We start from the raw sequence: 21,586 nt of genomic DNA on the forward strand, positions 1-21,586 counted from the left end.
TGTGCAGGATACGGGAATTATAGACATTAAATACTTATTCGTGATGACGCCGTCAAATAGATATGTAAATCGACAAGAAATGCTTCATATTCATATCATTTATATTGAAAATGTTTTGTGTACAAATATATCATTATGCGAATATCATCGTCTAATACGTATAAAATTTCCTCGCAATACAGAAAAAGCCAAATACAAACATATGCATAATACTATAAAAAGATTAATAAAAATATTTAAAGTATTTAAAAAATTATATAAAGGATTATAAAAAAGTATACAAAATAATACTAAATAAATTAGACGTTAAATGCAAAAAATATAGTAAAAGGATAATAATAAAACTGATTAAAAAAACACAAATAGTATTAAAAAGTTTTCCCATTATTTATTTTTATTCAATCCCTAATTTGACTGGTTATTATAGTAGTCCATCGCTTTGAAGACTCTAGAGCTGATATCATCCAAGTAATTCAATGTCTCGTACGAACGGGCCATACGTCTTGCCTGCGCAAACAATCAAATCATTAAGTCTACAGGTAATTATTTAAGGGAGCTTTCCAGCAAGAGACACAGGCGATACAAAGTGACACAGTGTGTCACTTTCTAACGACGACACAACATGATATAAATTTACTTTAAAAAAGATGCTTTTTAGCAACGTACACAGACACTGTATAAAACAGTGTACGATTTCGTGCTTTCCATCTATAACACAAGTCGACACTGTGTTCAATTGTGTCGTCATTTTCACTTCACGATACCAAATTTTTACATTTCATTATTTTTCTAGGAGTAATATTTTGATAAGAGTTTCAAAATTTCATTCGATAATTAATATTTTGATATACGTGTATGAAATTTTTTCCTTTATTTCACTATGATGGTGAAGTAAAAAGACTAAGCAACGTTTCAACTATCAGTTGAAACTGTATCATACAGTGTATGACTATATTTCGTTGCTAGAATTAATGTGTATCAAATACATGACTATCAACTATTTAGAATAGATAAAAAATTTCAGTGTGCTGTAAAAATATAGCAGCCCTTTTAAACGACAAATAAAATTATACATTCCTGTGTCTCACACTGTGTTTGTATCTCCTAACTGGAAAACTCCCTAAATAAACATCGAAGCTCACACATGCATATTCATTCATTATTCATAAAAATAATTAACATTATGTGTCTATTCACGGTGTGTTAGAATTAAGAATTACTCTGTACAATTAGTAAAATATAAATATGGCATAAGAAATATAAAAATCTTTTAATTCTGATTGAAGATTTGCGGGACATAAATGAAACACATTGATTGATTACGCTCTTATTATTATTATTATTTTTAGATTTAGACTGTGGTCAAAATCTCGCTACAAACGCTTTGAAGCGTTTAATGGACCAATTAGAAGAAACAATTTTGCAAACTGACCAATTAAAAAACGCTTCAAAGTGTTTAGCAACGCGTTGATCATACCCTTAGTTGCACTGTCAGCGTGCTAAGTTCATTGCTCTTTCATAGACACTCTAGTATTACTTTTGTTATTAAGTGGTTTTTAGAGAGAGAGAGAGAGAGAGGAAAAGAAAAATAATTAATTCAAATTTAATATACTATAATTAAGGTATGCGTTACATCTCAAAGCATTACTAAAAATATCATAGATTGTTCTATTGTTGATGCTAACTATGTATGTAAAATTTAATCGCAATTTTTTTACTGGTTTAAAAATTACATGATTTTTTGTTTATATTGATTTTCATGTAAAATCGTACTTCATAATGCTTACTTGCAAATTTGAAGGAAGAAACATTAAGAATTAAATAAAATTTTTACATATACTAAGAAAATTAATAAATATTCGTGAAAAAATTCATTTGGGTTTACTTGTTTAAAAGTTATTTTAAAGAACATGCTTTATCAAATTCGCAAATAAGTACTACACAACACGATTTCAGATAAAAATCAGGGCAAACAAAAAAATTAAATTATATTTAAACCAATAAAAGTAGAACAATCTATAAAAAATTTATATTTTTAATAATGCTTTAAAATATGACACATACATCTTTAAAGAAAATCGCACTAAAAATTTATTTAATAAATGTCATGTTAAACAAATACCAATATTATTTTGAAAAAAAGCCAAAAATTTCTCGGTTCAAGATCAACATCATTTTTAATTTATATATAAATTAAATTCTTATTAAGATTTATCCTCTACGATCAAGATGGGCGATAATTATTCAAATTTTGAAAGTGCTTCGAGATCCATGTTCAAAAAGAAAAAATAAATAAATATTTTATTTTACCTTGTTAGAAGTTTTCCAAAACTTGTTTTCTCCAAAGAGGTAGTCGCAGATAGACCATTGCGTACAAATGTAGTTTACTAAGGACGTGCCGAGAAGAGCTGTCATCAACACTTGCAACGCATAGATGCTATAGGTGCTGATATGTTGAAGAATAGATTTACTGTCGGAAGTATCCAAGCTAGTACTGTTGGTGGTAGACAGCGATGTGGTAGTCTCAGGTACATTCGTTACCGGGGCAGCAGGTTGCTGCCCGATCTGATTAACGTTGTTCGAATAAATCGGATAGGTAGGATAGGGATAAGGAAATTGAGTATTGTTATAATTTATGCTCGGTGCCGCCGGTGCCGCCGGTGCCGACGGTACCGCCGGTAGTGTCGTCGGTACCTGCCTGAACTGCCTATTCATATGCGACATAGTATTTCGCACACATGCAAGAGCAAGTAAACAAATGATCATTGCAGGAAATTCCATTTTTTCTCACTTTGTAGGACCAGAAAAACTTGGAAAAAGCGCTTCAAGATCTATTTGGAAAAAAGAAATAAATAAATACTTAATTCAATAACAGTTATTATTTAATGTTAAATTATAATTGCAGTGCAACGTTATTTCTTTAATTATTTAATTGTTATCTGTTTAATTATTAATTTAGTTTTACAGAATTTCGTACGTACGAAATATACTGTTCGTTCAACGATCTCAATCGAAGTAATATCGCTCGGCAAGAATTTGGAACTGCAACATGAGAACTGGCGTTCAGTTCTTATATACTTTTCATTTGTACAAAGCTCCTCCGTACAAATGGAAGGAATTTTCAAAAGCATTCCAAGGCTTGTACGTACTTTGGGATAGTGTGGGATTGGCTTAGCAATCCATCCAGATTGCCCGCCCTCATCAACCTTCTTCAGACCTTTTTAAGGGAGAGATCCGGAATGCCGTGTAAGACAGAACTTCAGGGTCCTCCTCCATCAGATCCTTGTGAGAGTTTTCTCCCTGTAAGGCTCCATCCAGAAGGCTCTATTTTCTCCTTTAGCTGGGGTCTTTAGATACACTAGGCCCAAATGGATCAGCCAATCCTGCGGTATTCTCATTTACCTGGCCAAACGTAACTTTACTGATATGTCTTCTGTCCATTTGCGCTCTAATGGTTTCATCTTCGTATCTAAAAAGAAATCTTTGCGCATTCTGTGTACCTCTGTGGCTTATTATATTTATATCTTATCCGACTGTCCTGTGTCATCGGTATGCCACAGTGCCGCTGTCATTCTACTCATTGATGTTTCCAGATAAATATAGCGTTTACATTAGACGCATTATTCTATACAACAGCGATACGAATAAGCTAAATAATATTTTTTTTAATTTTATGCTATAACACTGCGCAATTATTTTATGCGCAACTTGTCTTTTACCGTTGAAAATAATAATGCTCAACATCATTTTTCAATACGGATGTGAATTAGTTACTTTCATGATATATTTTTGTACGGCTACTACTGAACACGAAATCGATTTAAATTTGTCTATCAGATCACATCACAATTTTGAGAAAAATTAAAGAAAACAACAATAATTTCAGGCAAAAATATCAACTTTCAAATTACAATTTAACTTTTAGTTTTAAAACAAAATATTTTAAAATATTTGAAACATATATGACGAAATCTTGTGTATATATAATGATCTGCAATATATGTATATATGTATTTATAAAAATAGATGCAGAAAATCAGAAATATTTATCTTTTATAAAATATTGATATGTTTTTACACAATTAATTTTAAAATAATAAGGACCGGTTGTTCCACCTTTTGGTAAATTTTACCAGTTGGGTAATTAAGTAGCAAGATTACCCAATCACATACACAGAGATTACTAGATTTACCTCACAGGTAAAATTTACCAAAAGGTGAAACAATCGGCCCTAAATATTTCAAAATAATAGCGAATCCTAGCGGTACATATTTGCAAAATTAAATTTAGAAAAAAATCGTTTAATTGAGAAAAATATTTCAAAATATTATGTTTAAAACATTTAGCAATATAATTGTACATGAAAGAATTAAATTGATCCATATTGTATATGCGTATATAAAAATTTATAATTATTTCTAAATTATAATATAGAAATATTACAACATGAAATATTATTATACACGTATTATCAACCTGACAACATTTTAAATAATCAAACGTTTTTAAAAATAATTATAAAAAATTTGTATCTCAAATTGAATTTTTCTAATCTTTAACAAATATTATTTAGAAATTTTATTCTGACAAAACTGCTGCATTATTAAAAATCATGCCAACGTAATTATTATGAAATTTTCATGAATTCGTTATGAATGAATTCACGAAGCGTACTTTTGCAAATCTAAATCTATTTCAATCTATTTCAATCCATTCTCATTTATTGGAACATCTTCTATCTTTTTGACAATACCTGTTCAACAAATCCATCACAGGTATGTGTCTATTAATATCTAATGTTCATCATTCATGCATCATCACGAAGCATCAATTCCCGTACTATCTCTGAAGTAGTGCTAGATATGGATATTGGACAACTGTATGGGAGAAGTGACTGCGCGGAAATACCATAAAATTTATTCCCGAATACATCTTTTTCATCATAATTGAATATGTCGTGTATACTTTGGAATATGATGCTAATCAATAAAATTTATTTTAGCAATAAAACTGTATTAATTATAACTTAACAATATCAAAACATTTTTTTTCGACATTATTTGTGCAATTAATACCATTTGTCTTATCTTATGATATTGCATCGCATTACTGAACGAACATGTATCGACAACTTAATATGTATAAATACAATAAATTGAATTATATAATATTTATTCCATTTTTTCGAATTATATGAATACATGCACGTACGCCCGCACGCTCACACGCACGCACGCACAAAATATATAATCGTTTATGCATAATTATGATTTGAAAAACTTTTTACCATTCTTCTATTCATTTAAACCTGAATATTATATAACCATTTGAATATTACATAATCTAATCAGTGTGAAACGCTGATTTCTGCTGAACAACCATTAATAGATACATTATCATCATGAATCAATACGCAGTCCTTAAGTGGATACAAGCTGTAAAGATACATATTACTATTAGAAAAGATACGGTAAAAGTATCATTACAAAATTTCTCAGTAAATAAACCAACGGTTTTTTTAAACCCCGGGTTTTTTGGGTTCTATTGGTATTTATTTTTCCAAGTTTTATGCATTTTTATTCTTTATAGTCCACTAATGATTAGCAAGATTCGGTATTTAATATAATAGATAATTATATTATGAAAATTAATTTCAATTTAATATTTATTTAATTTAATTTATTATTTAATATAATATACACAAATATATATCTGTACAAGAAACATTCCATATAAAATCGACCTGATCAGTCTTTGATCATTTTTTATTCAATTCATTTTTTGACAAAAAATAATTCCATCACGTGCGAGGTCTTAAAATATTCGTTACGCATAGATTTTTTTATAAATTTGCTCAAAAAAATAAAAATAAAGTTTCAGTACATTTTATATTTAATACAATTAATATTTGAGAGATGAAAATTAAAACTGAAAATAAATTAAACAAATTTTTTAATTTTCTAAAAATTGAAAGAAAATTTTGTCACGAGATTTTAAAATGTTATTTATAATTATTAATAGATTTTTTATGAATTTTTTCAAGAAAATAGCATTTTTGAGAAATCATAAATTTTATATACTATAATTTAATAAATAATTGAAGGAAAAGTTACACATTCTTTTATGTTCTACCTCCCACACTTTCTACCCTACCCTAGATCTCACTCTTTCTTCTAGGAAAAGTTACACATAATTGTTAATAATTTCACGCAAGTGTGTCAAGGCAAAACTTCAGTTTTAGTTTATTTACTCTATAATTTATAGAACAAAAACTATGCCAGTTCAAAATTTTTTAGTTTTAAAAAAATTAAAATTTTTGAAAATTTTTCTATAAAAAAAACTCGAACTTCGACGTACCCTTGTACGTCGAAGACTTCTATTATTTTTAACGTTCTATCAGCAATCGCGTTTCGTTGGAATTATGCAATTTTACTCTAAACACACCGGCATTTCATCTTGGCTTTTTTAAGTGGGTCGAACCCTCCTTATCAAACCCTGCATTTGATTAAAGATAGATCTTTACACAATTTTATTACAAAAATGTTGTTATATAAAAATACATTTGAATTTTTAACGAGTATTTACATTCTGTACATATGAAAATAAATTTCTCACTACATTTCATAACTTATTATACATCGACACATCACAGCTGGATTATTGTTAACTTATAATCAGTCTTCCCGCACTTGTAAACGCAGCTGTTCGATCTCATCCTCGCTGCTCACAGAGCAATTAAAAATATTTATCTTTTTCTTTTTATTATGGTTTGTATTCTTGTCAAAACAGATACGTTTTCGTCTGTTTTGTTCCAATTTCCTTTCCATTCTATCTAATGACAAATTATTATGGAGTATGCTTGGTTCTGCGTCTTCCGCAACGCAAAACGAATCCTAAAATCATAAGTAAATAGATATTTAAATAGTATTTCATTAAATTTTCGTATATACAAATTAGATCGATTATTCGTACAAATCGAAGGTAAAGTTTGTTGTAATACAATCATATACGTACATAAAGATACGAGTTTTGAATTTGCGATGAAAGCTGCGAATAGATCTCTGTATTTAGGCCAGGTGACCGTGGTTCCCTAAAATGAAAAGCACCTGGTTTATTTATCGGGCTCTTAACAGTTTGCAGATAATGCGCATGCATATCGACTTGTTCCTGTGACAATTGTGTATAGCTCACGAAATCTCTAAAATCCTCGTTATCTGTAACGATCTCGTCCGAACTGACATCAGAGTCTACTTCAGCTTCGTCATCTATAAACTCATTTTTGGCATTGTTTTCACGTTCGAGCCTACGCTTGCTTTTCTTTGCGATTTTTTCATTCAAAGGAAAGATTCGCTTCGGCGTATCAGGATTAGATTTAAACATTTTTTTTTCTGCTGTATTGTTCACATATTTATCAGGCGCTTTGAAGAGACTCAAATTTATCGTACTTGAATCCTGCTGAGCTTTGTTTCGTTTCAAAGACAATTTCGAATGTCTATCATTTTTCGGTGTTGATATGCCACATGGTTTAAGATTTTTCGAGAAATTATCAAAATAACTGTTTTTCACTTTCAAGGTTTTCGATGTATCATCAAGACAGCCATTCTTAATTACTGAGTTTCTCGATGTACTAGGCATGTATCTAATATCGTCTTTCAAATTTTTCGACGAATTGCGAAAGTAACAACTTTCAAGCTCATTAAATTGCTTAGTACTGTCTTCCGTAATCATGAAGTCTTCGTCAGAATTATCAAGGAAATCAAAATCTTGTTTAACAGTATGTGATTTAGCAGCGGAGTTACAATGAGTATTTGATAATGTAACATTATCTGTCCTCGAATTTGGATTGCTTTTCCCAGCTTTGATGTCATTTTTAATATTGACTGAAATCCAGCCAGTACTGTCGTTATTAATTGATTCTTCTTTATTTACGGAAGATTTTGATGTTGCCAAATTTCTTTTCACTTGTGCTATTTCGCCAATAGCTTGAGTTATAGATAAGAAACTCTCTTCCCCTTTGGAATTACATATCGATTTATTTTTATTAGAATCACATTTAATAAATTCGCTCATATCAACATCACTATTAAAATCAACATCTTGTATTTCATCAATAAAATTTGCGAATTTATTCGACTTAGCAAGTTTCATAGACGCTGATAGATTAGTTCTAACAATATTATTTTCGTTATGAAAAGTGTTAACGTTAGCCTCATACGACACATTAATTTCTCCTGTATTTTTAGTGAAAATGTTTGAAAGATTTGATTTCGCATTTCGCAACGCTGTATCATCCTTATTTTCTAAATCGTCTTCTATTGAACTAAATGATTTATTTAATATGTTCTCAAATACATCCTCTTCTTTCAAATCGTTTTCGACAGAACTAAATGATTCATTCAATATGTTTTCAAATATAGTAGGTTCCAAGTCTTCTAGTGTATTAGTTGATAATTTAGTTCTTATGTCAGTTATAATTTCTTTGTCCTCTTTCGTATCAGATGTAGATATTTTATTTGAATTTATCTCTATATCTGTAATTTGTTGGTTTATATATGAAACTGCTGTTTCATTCGAATCGGAACTCTCATCAAGTATATCTTCAAATCTTATTTCATCGTTGTGAATACTCCTCTCATTTCGGACAGTGCACCAAAAGTTACCATCATCGATATTAGTATAATCATTGTCATGAATAGTCTCATTTTCGTTTTTACACTGTATTGATGAATTATTTTCGTAATTTTTACATTGCGTTAAATTATCTTCCGTTAAAAAAGATAAATTAATAACTTTTCCATCAGGTACTACGAAACTGAACAAATCTTCAATTGGTTTTGGTGCGGGAATATAAGTCGTATCCATTTTAGAAACAGCTTCAGAAGACATTTCTTCCTCCGATTTCTTTACTGCGTATAACGTCAGAAAATCGATTCCCGCATTGTCATCAGTTAACAATTTGACATTATTAGGATTTATTGTATTATTATTTTGCATTGTTAACTGAGTAAAAATATTGCATGTCATATCCCGATTCTGTTCATTACATTTATCAGTAAGAAATCTCATCATCAACGACTGACTTGGATTTCCTTTTTTATGTAAGTCTGTCCAACAAATATAATCTTTTAAAAATAATTAAAAAATAATTTGCTGTTCTGATAAATATAAAGCAAAAAATTGATAACAAAAAGGAGAATTAAAAAAACATAAATTACCCATAAAACTCACTTTCTTTCTGTTTCATGTTAAATGTTTCCTTCTTTTTATTGATATTTTTCTTCCCTTTTTTACCTTTTTCATTTGGCGTTTTTGGTAATGCTATAATATGCATCTTATGGCATTCCGGAGTAAACTGATTTGGTATCATTCTAGGATTATTATCGTACAAGGAGGAAAATATGTTGCTTGTATTTAATATTTTATTATTTAAAGAGTCCCTTCTAGAAAGCGTAGATTTCAAATTCTACAAAGTTAAATTAGATTTCAGTTAAAAAGTGCATATATATATATATATATATATACATATATATATACACATATATATGTATATAATAAAAAACGATTTATTAAGACCGCTTGAACTGCTACATGATCAAATTATTAAATTGTTTATCAATTCAAGTTAAGATATTATTACAGTAATTCAATTGCGTTTATAAGTCCGAAAAACCAATTCGGTGCACAATTCACATTACTATATATGTAATATACAAATTCACATGGAAATTATTTAAGCATCTAAGATCCAATTTCAACTATTGCAGGCTTTACACACACACACACGCGCGCGCACGCATATATATATACAAAATATTGCAAAATTTTCAATTACCTCGTGTTCCTTCCCATCTGTAACAAGAACAATTATATGACCATCTCGTTTACGTCCGGTTCTGCCCATTCTTTGAACCAATCTTATCGGAGAATGCTGTGATACATCAAAACATATTATAAGATCTACTTCCCCTACATCCAATCCTTCTTCACCTACATCGTACATTAAAAAAATTAATATATCTTAAAAACGACAGATAGAAAATACAATTACAGTATATAAAATGATTAATATTGCTATTTTTTACGCACCTATACTTGTAGAAATCAGCACATTCACACGATTGCTTCGAAAATCTTCCAACGCTTTTATTTGTTGCTTTTGCTTCTGACTAACTTGGCCAACAAACATTTGTGGCCTAATTATCGGTTTTGATTGCAAAAGCAAAATATAGACCTCATTGACTATGTCTCTGTACTGAAGATTTATGGAGAACATATTAAAATTATAATACATATCTTCTGAATATAAATCAATTACACTTTTCTATATTATAATTTACAAAAATTTTAAATAAATTGCATATGTTATAATTATATATAGTCTGTAAAAGTCCAATATACAAACTTCGACGAAAACTATTGCTCTTGTGTCCTTTCGATCACCATTAATACTATTAAAGTGATGTTCAAGCAACTCTTTCAGTTTGTGAAATTTATTATGTCCAAATACAATATTTGCTGGTATCTGAAATAATTATTTCTATACTATATGTATATTATATAATTTTTTAGTCCATTATCAAGAGATGGTTCTGCAAACCTCAGATACGTCTCCGTTAGGATATAATTCCGGAAATGGTCCAAGATAAGCTTCTATGTCATGGAGTAAATCTCGTAATTGATTTTCATTGTGTATCCAAAACTTATCAGAATGAGCTAAAAGTAAAATTTCCTTAAGTATTGCATAAATATAACTAACAAAGTGCGCGCGCGCGTGTGTGTTTGTGTGTGTGTAGCGTCTTTCATAAAATTAATTGTAATATGAATTTTATAAATAATGTACTTTCATAAAATTTGCGAAAAGCACGCAATCCGTGCCTAATCATAAGTTCATAGGCATGATACATAGTTAACAAAATATTCAATGTCTTCATGATTTGCCCATAATTTCCAGATTTGTCTGTCTTCGTTTTAAATTCCCTCAACAAATGGAATACCTAAGCAACGCAGTGAACATTTAAAATTATGTACCAGTAAATCATAAACATTTATAAATATAATTTAATTACCCTTCCTTTAGATATGTTTGCTGTATGACCTCGCAATACATTATATTGTATAAGAAATTTTACATGGCGATCCATAATAATAATATACCTCTCTTTGAATGCAGCTAATTCATTGCTAAGAGGTACCAAAATAATATCTACTTTTCTTTTATTAATATACGGTACTATATCAATTGAGTTCTCATCTCTTAATTCCAAATGGGAGATATTTAAATTCTGTATTACCTACGTGTAATAAAACATTCATCAGAGAATATTAAAATTACTCCTTAAAATCTTAATTCAAATTTCCAGTAACATTAAATATTTACATGTACAGCATTGAATTTACTTACTTCATGAACATTATCTAATTTATTTCCAGGCGTGGCAGAAAGTGCTAATATCCTAAAGTATTGATTCTGCGTGGATAATATTCTGACACACTAAAAGTTATAGATATTCTTAAAATCGGTATTCACACAATCTGTTCTTATTTCAAGATCATCTTAAGTAATGTATTAGACCGAAATCAGACTATGCATTGAAGATAGAGATTGAAGATTAAAAAATTAAAATTTGAGACCAATTAAAACGATAAGAGCTAAAATTCCTTATATTCTTTCATATTCCATATCTCTTATATTCCTTTATTTTACCTCACAATACGAATGCTTGCCTAGGGCTCTATGAGCTTCATCCACAACAATACACTTAATTAGATGACTTGGTATGATCGATCTCTCAAGATCATTATGAAACACTTGAGGAGTAGCAAATATTATTCTCTTCTTGAGCCAAGCTATTTCACGATTCTTCTGAATTACCGCACCTGTATGTTAAACAACATATTTTTATTAGATTACATGATGATATGTAATATAAAATACATAAGCTTATGTACTATTAAAGATGCTTTTCAGAAAGAGACACAAATGACCTAGACTGTGTTCCTAAATTCATTGCCAATACTGAAAATCTGTAGTTTACATTATGTGTACTATAATTTTTCAATACTGACAGTTAATTTTGGAACACAACCATATAGTAAAGGCCGCAGCACAGACTTTTACATGATGCATAACATATAGCGCATTAGCAAACTAATCAGAATCTTTCCTTATGCAAGAGTCTGTGCTGCAGCCATAACACAATGAATCATTACACTCCTATTGTTTGCCAATGTTAAACAAAGATGAAATAGAATATAAAATCGAATATTTATTCACTTCACCGTGTATACTGTCAAAAAAGGGACTTTGTGATCCTAATCTCACTTGTCCTATATCTTCCACGATCTTTTTTATTTACTCAATTAATTGCCTTAGCATTAAAAGCACATTCAGGAAAATACTATTAGTTCTATTTATGTCATTCTATCCTTGTTTTAAATCTGATAACCAATGAAGATGGAATGATATAAATAGCACTAATAACATCTCTTGAAACATATCCTAAAGTTGCCCTATCCAGTTTTTCTTCTTTTTTCTTTCCTCTTGCTCTCTCTCTCTCTCTCTCTCTCTCTCTCTCTCATCTTATTCATTGATTTATCTATTTGTCTCTTCTCAAATAAAGATGAAATAATCAATATATTATATATTGTGTCTCTCAATGGAAAGCATATTATAAATAACATAAATGAATGTTAAAACCTGTCAGTTCTATCATATCGACATTTGGAATCCCCATTACTTCATAGCATGCCTTAATCTGCTGGGCAACCAGAGGTTTTGTCGGTGCCAGAAATATAATCTTTCCAGATGGGTACCACCTCCAAAAATTAAACATCACAACAGCAGCAATAAATGTTTTTCCCAAACCTGTCACAAATTGAAGATGAAAATACTCTTTTATTAAGAAACACAAAGACAAGATGTAAAAATAGCAAAAAACCAAGAAACAGAAAACAAAAACACATTGTAGAATAGGTTTAACGCTGACAAGAAAATAAGAAATATCTCTTTACCGGTCGGTAAACAGACCATAGTATTTCGATATATAGCTGATTGAACTATATTATACTGGTACTGGCGAATTGGATAATTTTCTGGATATATCCAAGTATTTCCAGCTGATAGATCGAATCCTTTGGTCTCTGGATGATGAGAAACTTGGATACTTTGCGATTCCATTTTTGAAGAGTCTCGTTCGATCTACGTACTCCAGAGACAGAATCGACAGATCGGAAATCACTTTTCAACATAATCGATATTAATTTTTTAAAGAAATGAATATAAATGTTTATCTTGAATAAACACAGCACAACATGATCATTACACGTGCTTCCAACACAAACAGTTTCCAACAGCTTCCACCAAGGAGTAAGGACCAAGGACTTATGACTCGCGTCACGTGGGCATCTTTTTTGACGTAGGCCGCGTTTCCACTGAGATCTAGGGCTCTATTCTTGAAAAGAAACGTATACGAAAGTCTAGGGAAATACTATAGTATACGTAACGTATACTGTAGCACTTCCCTAGACTTTCGTATACGTTTCTTTTCAAGAATAGAGCCCCAGATAACTCTAAGCTATAGATTATGTCACGTATATTATAGCAAAAATGCACTCTAGAGTTACCTAGGGGTAATTCATTATCGCAGCCTTGATTGGTCGGTTCTAGTATACTATCGCCATTATGCGGAATGCTCACCTTATATATATTCGCACCACGGTATTGCATGCTGTGATAGATTTCCTAACCTCACCAATTTTAACGCTTAATGTCTTGGTTCATGGAGCAGAGCGACGCTTATTTCTGCTAGATTCTTTCGTTTTATGCAAAAACGCATCGAATAAATCTAATTTTATTGATTTTTGAGGTGCGTAGCTAAACTGTATAATTACCTAGAATACATTAATATAATTATATAACTATATTAATATAGTTGTCATACAAATATTTTGAATCGGACTCTCAATCTTTAACATAAAAATAAACAATAAATTCAAGGCTAATGAGAGTCAGCACAGAAGTAGATTTGCACAATTATTAAATTGTAAAAAATTACTTCATATTACTCCATTAAATATCTTCTTTATTTTGGATACTTGAACTTTCGACTCTATTTGGAATCCTCTTCAGCAATATTACATGTATAATCCTAATCGATATTCATTGAGCGATCCATCCAGAACGAATCACTTTCAAGTTCCACCATTACAACTATAGTAGATTCTAATTTGCAATATATATTTGGAATTCATAACTCAATTCAATGTGAAAGAAAATTAGCTCACTTCAAACAGAAAGCACATCATGTCATCCAAATGTGGACACAAATGATTATAGTTTTGTAGTCAAAATCTGATTGAGTTCGCTGTAAATTTGTTTCCAAATTGCTAACATTTTGCTATTAAGGAGATTAATGGACTTATGTAATACCACCCTAGTATCCTACCAAATAATTTTACTTGACATTTTTATGGTATTTTTAGGTCGCTTTTTATAAACAATTTTTTTGTTTCTAAATATTATTTGAATCATGTACTCATTTCTGAAAATCATTTGTAAAAACATTTTACCAGAGAAATCACAATGAAAATAAATATGAAAAGTCATTTCTTGAATTCATAATATATGTATATAGCTAGAAAAATTTTATACGCCATATTTATTAGTAAGAACTAATAATAAGTATTTGTGGCCATAAGTATATATGTTTTTTCGCGAGTGTATTGTGTATAAGCTTATGGGCTTGTCCCTTCTTCACACTTTTTTACATTCTATCTAACCTTAACGGCCATTATTTTTCAAAAAAAGTTAGATTTGATGTCATTAATATTCTAGAATAATACGTTTATATTTTAGAATAATATGTTTATTAATGGCCCAAAAAAATGTCATAAAAAACTTTATCGTATAAGATTATTGTACTAAATTGGTTCTTAATCTAAATGAAGCTGTTTCTTATGTACAAAAATACGTCAGCTTTCTAAAAAAAATATTTATTTTAATGTAAATGTCTAGGTTCATAAAGAAAAACACATTTTTTCGAAAATTCATTATTTTCACTGCTTTTATGAAATTTAAATCAATCGAGACTATTTTTATTGAGTATATATATATATATATAGATAATTCTTTACATAAGAAGCTAAATGCTTTCATATTCCTTTTTGTATTTACTATGGGGTAAAAAATCCGATAAAATTGATGTTTTTAAAATATCGAGGAATTAAAATTAATATTACGGTTAAAGGGTTCGCTTTAAAGAAAAAAAAGAAAAAATACGGATCGTTATATTTTTCTAAAGAATACTAAGCTTTCGCGAGGTATAAACAATATCAGAAATTGTAGGACGAGATGTTATGTCGTCGATTTTCGAAAGAATCGTCTATATGTGTGAGTGTGTGTGCGCGCGTGCGCGTGTGTGTAATATAAAGGGCAAACAATACGTGGCCAAACTTTAGTATCGTATTCCACTGTCCATAAGGATGGAAAAATGTCATAAACGTAGGTCCGGAAACTCTTCCTTTTTTAGATATAATAACACTTCGTTTATCTCAAAAATTTACATGAACAGATATCACACGAAGTAAATGTTGTGCTAGAGTAGTGATCCTGTCATCAAAGGCAACTTATCGTAATAAATTAGTTTTTATCTAAACGTTGCATAATTAAGATAGTGTTATCATGATGATTCATTCAAATATTGAGGCAGCAGATATATTCATTTCATGTATAGATGCGCTAACGGAAACTCAGCATCTGTATCGTGAAACATAAGGTATAGTCGTTTTCAGTAATTTCTTCAAGTAAATTACACAAACCTTTTAAATATTCTCTCATAAACAAAATGTGTTTATATTTTAAAAAGGAAGAATTTCCAGACCTAAGCTTATATGACCTTTTTCATCCTTAGGGACACTAAAATACGATATCGAAGTTTGGTCATCTATTTCTGGGATACCCTGTATATATTATGCATTAATAATATAATAATATATCTGAATAAAAGAATAATCTAAAATCGGTAGCAATAACAAAAATATGCTGGAAGCTGGAACTAATCCATTTGTAATTATACTTGCAAAAATATTTTTTTTAAATACAATAGGAGATTAATTTATACGTCAAAGAACTATAGATGCTTGTTTAAACCATTTATTATACGCTTAGTGATTAAACAATATTTCAGACGACATAATTACATAGATATTACTGCTTAAAGTTATTTGAAATTGTACGTCAAACGATCGATTCCTTTTCAAAGTCAGTCATTGTAAAACGTGTTCTTTAGTATTAGGGTAAAGCCTATTGAACGGATTTTTGTACATTAGCAAGATCTCTTCATTCAACGACAATGAGTGATGCGTTTGTTGAGTGCCATTCACAGTGCGAGGGATTATTTCCATCGAAAATGCACATGATACATAGCCACTAGGGACGTCTATTGCTGGATAATGAATTAATGGAGGACAGAGGTAAATGAAACAAGTATTTAAACCAGCAGCACTGTCGGACACGCCGCGCCGCCTGTTTCCAGTTTTAGCTCGTAGATAGAAAAATTTCATTGACCATAAATTTCTCTTTCGTAGTTATTCGCGGTATATTTAATAATTACTCGTCTAATTAAAACAATCATTTAAAAAGGATATTAAGTTATAAAAGAAACTTTTCATGAAATTAAAAACGTCGGTCTATTTTTATCTAGTAACACGATAGAGCCGCTAGATCGAAATGATATAACATTCGATTTCGTTTCTCAGCAAAACGTCAAAAAAATCAATCATCACAAGCGGACAGCAGCATGATCGCCACTTTTATTTCACGAGACAAGTCTAGTAGATCAAAGCGATCTAGTGCGAATTTTGTGTTCCTCGGCAAAACGCAGAAAAAAGTAGCAATCATCAAAAACGTACAACGGAGCATGATCGTATCAACTCGTTGCTTCGACAGCGAATAAATCTAACGCGACATATTTTTCACAATATTTCACCGCTGAATTGCAAAAAAAGCGGAAGGAACAAACGCCAGGCCAGAGGAAGGAAAAACAATGCAAGCGCGTTTCATGGAAATCACAGAAACTAGAGCATCGTGCGTAGAACTGATATGCAACTGGACAAATCTCACTAGGAAGTTGTATTTTTCCCTCTTTTTTTTTTTATGGGCGTATTTATTAATATCAAATCTGTCTATATCGCTTGTTTCTATTCCCAACGCGTTGCCCCAAGGTTAAATGCGAACAGCGCGCTGCATGCACGACGATGCCCCGAAATCTGTTGGGAAATGTTCCTTGTAACTTGTAGCCGGAAATACGATCTCTCGCGAATGTTGGGTATAACTAATTTCGACGTTATAAACAAGGTCAGCAGTGCAGCGACGGAGGATAATATCGTTAGGCTGTGCTGCATCACACCAGGATTATCGCGATTAATTATGTGCGCCGGTTACGTAGACCGAATATACAAGATTATTCTCTGCGAGAGTCGCTTACATTCGGCTGTGGCTTGAATTTGCTGAAGTCGAGTCCGACCAAGGGGAAATTGCAGCGTTATTGAAGATCATATACGCTTATTAATGTATACGCACTATGAATATTTCGGATAGATCGATTGATATCTATATTCCTAGTGATTAAAATAGAAACTTGTGTAATAAATTTTTTAACAATATCGGAAAATCATTTTTTTATATCATATAATTTACGTATACACTCATTAATTTTATAAATTTCTGCAGCTTTATGAGATTCTTTATTAGATCTGTCTTTTCTCAATTTTCCTTGGTAATATTTTATCTTAAAGATATTTAAATTGCAATTTGCAATAAAAAAAATGGTGCTTGGAAAATGATTTCTGCTTAAAACGTATAAAAGTTATACTGATAATAATATCAAAATGAAACATATACGGAGTCCGAAACTTATTACTATCCGTTACATTCTTGACAATAAACGTATCCCCCAAAACACGCAGCGCCAAGAAAGTTAGTAAAGTCAGTTAATTAATTCTTTTTCTTCAACGATAGTCGGCGTAAGTTCGTTCGCGTTGTGCTAACTTCCGGGTGGATGCTGTGCATTAAATCCGGTGATTCCAGCAGTCTGCAGTTTAACGTCAACTTTAGAACGAACTTTCGAAAACACGCAATATATACTTTGCAACTTTGTCGGCTCTTCTGGTTTGTTCGCGCGACCTTTCGTCTTTACAATTTCTCATCACTTGCATCGACGATGGCAGTGTGATGAGGATGATAATCAAGATTATCAAGTTCTAAACTCCGTAATTTGTCAGTGTCAGTGTCTCACGTGCAGGGTGAAGGGTTATCGCCATTGCTTCCACTTTCGATTGAAGGTGCACATATACAAGGTTAGCGGTTTCTGGTTCGCATAAGATTGCATCATGGAAAATTATGCGAAGTAATAGTGTAGCGGTTTGAAAATAACGTTGTCAATCATGGCATCCGTAGAGAGATCAATTAAATAGTTATTGATTTCGGGAAATCACACGCACCGTACTCTTCCACATAGCATCAGTCATATTGTTAAAGGGATGTTGGAGTGACGAAACTATTGATATATTATAGCCACATAGAAACCTTCGAATTGACTGAATGGAATCAAAAATTCTTTTACAGAATTGAAGTAGTCACAAAATTAGGAAGTGGCCTTTATATTAAAATCGAAAAAAAAGGTAACTCATATTTTTCAACTCATAGAACTATCACTGATATAAACGTTTATTTACTTAATAGAAAAATTCTATAATTCGTATGGACAAAATAACATTGCACCACCCGAATTATATGAACGAATAATACTGAGTTTATGAAGCTAAGATTGAAGACTAAAAAAAATTTATATTAATTTGCAAATTACATGTATATATATATTTATATATACACATATATGTATGTTTATCGAAAACTCAGAATGCTAAACAATGCAGTAATTGTGTCTCGTAATAGATGCCGGATCTTGTAAATGATGACATTGTAATATGTTAGGTAAGGATAGATGTATGCGTTTGACTGAGACAGAATGATAATATAAAAAATAAATTAAAGATCTCACAAAAAGAAGATGTCACTATTATCGGCATTTAAAATTTAGAATTAAAAGTCTGTATTATCGATATCGGTCAAGTTTGGGCGTTACTTCATCATCCCTTTAAATAGATCGCTCGGTAGTACGTATGGATTCCGTTTGTTTGATTGAGAAGTTTCCTGTGCATTCAAACAAAAGAAAATCTTATATTTTTTTGAATATTGAACGAGACAGTAAAGCCCTAAACCCTAAATACAATGCGAGGCAACAGCGATAGAAATAACATAGGCAATAATAATAAGCATAGCGATAGAAACAGATGAATCCAACGTACGGGAATGCATGTGTCAGTGCAGATTGAAACACAGAATAGGCAATAGCGATAAAATTTCTGACGAATTGGAATTCTATATCTATCCCTATCGCTGTTTTTATCGCTGTTGTCTCGTATTTTGTTTAGGGCTTAAGATATATACTGAGCGCATGTCGCACTTAATTAAGTAGTAGAAACTAAAATAAGAATAACATTGCGTTCCTTATATTACCGTTAATTACGTATATGCATAACGTTAAACCGATAACCATAACTTAAACCGATCGCATCATTTGGACTTGTCAATATCAAACAAAAATATCGACTACGAATATATTTAGATGTTTAATAGCTATTTATATTCATCTTGAATGAATAGGCATTATCAAATATATCGAATAACGAATAAATTTTTCAAAAACTAAATAAAATTATAATACTGTCCCAATTTTTTAGTAATAAAGCTTACAAACAAAAAACTATCCTTAATATTTTATGTAGGGAAGGTTCCGTTTGCTTGTAGTCCTGATTACATACAAAACAATTCGTCAGTCGCGCCTAATCCTTAGAAAGGCTTAATGTGTATCATTTGTGCATTCGAGAAATAGAAGTAAATAGAACTTGAGATTGCATGAAATATCAATCAGGATATATATTTACTTTAATTGTTCTGATTAATCAAATATCATGCAATATTACGATTTATATGAGACATTTAATTGGTCGATTTTATATGTATTGTACGGCTATGTAAGTTTTGACTGAATAGGCCTTCAAAAAGAAAGTTTTAAAAATTAAGAATGTTCATAAAAAGAGTGTATAAGAGAATATGAATAGTTAAAAAATATCTAGTCGATATTTTGTTCATAATTTTTTATTCGATATTTTTACATCGAGCTGCAAAGAACATCAAACGTTCGTTATTATCGAATAGCCATAAACATCCTTATTTTCGATGCTTTAAAAGACGCTTAAAAGGCGAATTCGTCGAATTTATGATTGCTCTTGCGTATATAAATCTATGTATACTTTCAGTCCATTTTAAATAATAAATCTTTTTATAATAAATATTTAAATTTATAGATAATAAGCAAAAATTGTGTTAAAAAAATATTTTGATGTAATACGGTATATTTTTATTTAATAAGCTGACTTTACAAACGCAAAACGCATTTTGCCTATCGATGCGAACGGTTTAATATTCTTTAGTACTGGGTTTCCGTAAACTTTTAATAATAAAAAAAACGTTGGCATAATAATTTCGCATCCTGGATTGTAATAAATGTCGCATGCGCGCGCGCACATTCCGTCTAGAGAATCCTTCTAGGAATATTCTTCTAGAGAACACGTAGTAGCAAGTTTAGTTTGTTTAGTCTCGACGTTACTTTCACTCGTGTTTACCACTTATCAAAGTGTTACCCAGAGCTTCCGGAAGGAAGATAATATTGCATCAGACTTTTATTAATCATCGTTAATTCACCAATAAAGTATTTTAGGCCGGCTGTAAGAAGACGTTACTTTCGTTAATTTGCGAAACGATAGGTCTGTTTTCTGTGGCTGAACTAATACACACTTTTATGGAACATAAAGTGAGATAGGTATTTGTTTGATATTTGTCAAAAATGAGAAGAGAGTTCTAGCGCAGTCTAATGCAGGAACAGAAAACAGACCACATATTTCTTCTGCAACATATTTACAACACCTTGGAACGAAGCTGTGATAGTATCATGCAATTAACAATGCCCCATCGAATACATCATCGTCGTTTCTTTATTTTAAAGGTCCAGCTGTACATCTCTCGTAACGCTACGATCGTAAGGAAAAAAACTACCGTAAACATTGTCTGTCTACATAAGATCGTAACAAAGCTAATAGCGAAACAGAATGTTAGAGCCAAATAACTGCATTCTCATTGGCTATTATATCGCCAGATAAGTTCGTAATCGTGAGAGCTGAAGTTGAGCCCACTCTTACGATGAACTTACGATAGTTATTACGACGAGCGTTACGATTATCGTAAGGAGCTTATGATAGATGTAGCTGAGCCTTGATGCATCGTCGTGGCCATCGTTGCTGTTTATGCATCGCGATTTGATGCATCGCGGACAGCTTTGATCCAGGCTATCGGTCTTGCTTTCCTGTGCGTCACAAATAGAACGGACGCATGATGGAGTATCTGTTACATGTATAATTTTTTTATCGATTTAAACACTAAATTACATACATATCACGTTGCTCCAC

General features: G+C 31.0%; 2 protein-coding genes across 2 annotated transcripts; both read right to left on the reverse strand.

Moving 5' to 3' along the window:
• Positions 1 to 405: 405 nt before the first annotated feature.
• LOC108768019 (uncharacterized) lies at positions 406 to 2,781 on the reverse strand. The gene is made up of 2 exons (XM_018518211.1): positions 2,311 to 2,781; positions 406 to 507 (listed from the first exon to the last, which is right to left on the reverse strand). Exons 1-2 carry the CDS (start codon positions 2,779 to 2,781, stop codon positions 406 to 408), a joined length of 573 nt encoding a protein of 190 aa, XP_018373713.1.
• A 3,697-nt stretch (positions 2,782 to 6,478) lies between these two features.
• Fancm (FA complementation group M) lies at positions 6,479 to 13,268 on the reverse strand. Its single transcript, XM_018518385.1, has 13 exons — positions 13,013 to 13,268; positions 12,699 to 12,866; positions 11,706 to 11,878; positions 11,403 to 11,492; positions 11,068 to 11,292; positions 10,842 to 10,995; positions 10,599 to 10,714; positions 10,404 to 10,523; positions 10,088 to 10,253; positions 9,834 to 9,988; positions 9,230 to 9,464; positions 7,016 to 9,105; positions 6,479 to 6,894 (listed from the first exon to the last, which is right to left on the reverse strand). Exons 1-13 carry the CDS (start codon positions 13,176 to 13,178, stop codon positions 6,676 to 6,678), a joined length of 4,077 nt encoding a protein of 1,358 aa, XP_018373887.1. The 5' UTR covers positions 13,179 to 13,268; the 3' UTR covers positions 6,479 to 6,675.
• Positions 13,269 to 21,586: the final 8,318 nt, after the last annotated feature.

Source organism: Trachymyrmex cornetzi, unplaced genomic scaffold (assembly GCF_001594075.2).
Source record: "Trachymyrmex cornetzi isolate Tcor2-1 unplaced genomic scaffold, Tcor1.1 scaffold748, whole genome shotgun sequence".
NCBI classification, from domain to species: Eukaryota; Metazoa; Arthropoda; class Insecta; order Hymenoptera; family Formicidae; genus Trachymyrmex; species Trachymyrmex cornetzi.

Bases quoted from the DNA above. Each gene is read 5' to 3' on its own strand.
- Fancm (XM_018518385.1), bottom strand. From the start codon at position 13,178: ATGGAATCGCAAAGTATCCAAGTTTCTCATCATCCAGAGACCAAAGGA. The intron at 11,493-11,705 runs GTAAAATAAAGG...TATAACTTTTAG, and splicing joins GCAAGCATTCGTATTGTGAG to TGTGTCAGAATATTATCCAC. The intron at 9,106-9,229 runs GTGAGTTTTATG...TTTGTTGGACAG, and splicing joins TAACATGAAACAGAAAGAAA to ACTTACATAAAAAAGGAAAT.
- LOC108768019 (XM_018518211.1), bottom strand. From the start codon at position 2,781: ATGGAATTTCCTGCAATGATCATTTGTTTACTTGCTCTTGCATGTGTG. The intron at 508-2,310 runs GTAAAATAAAAT...TTGTTTGCGCAG, and splicing joins TTTGGAAAACTTCTAACAAG to GCAAGACGTATGGCCCGTTC.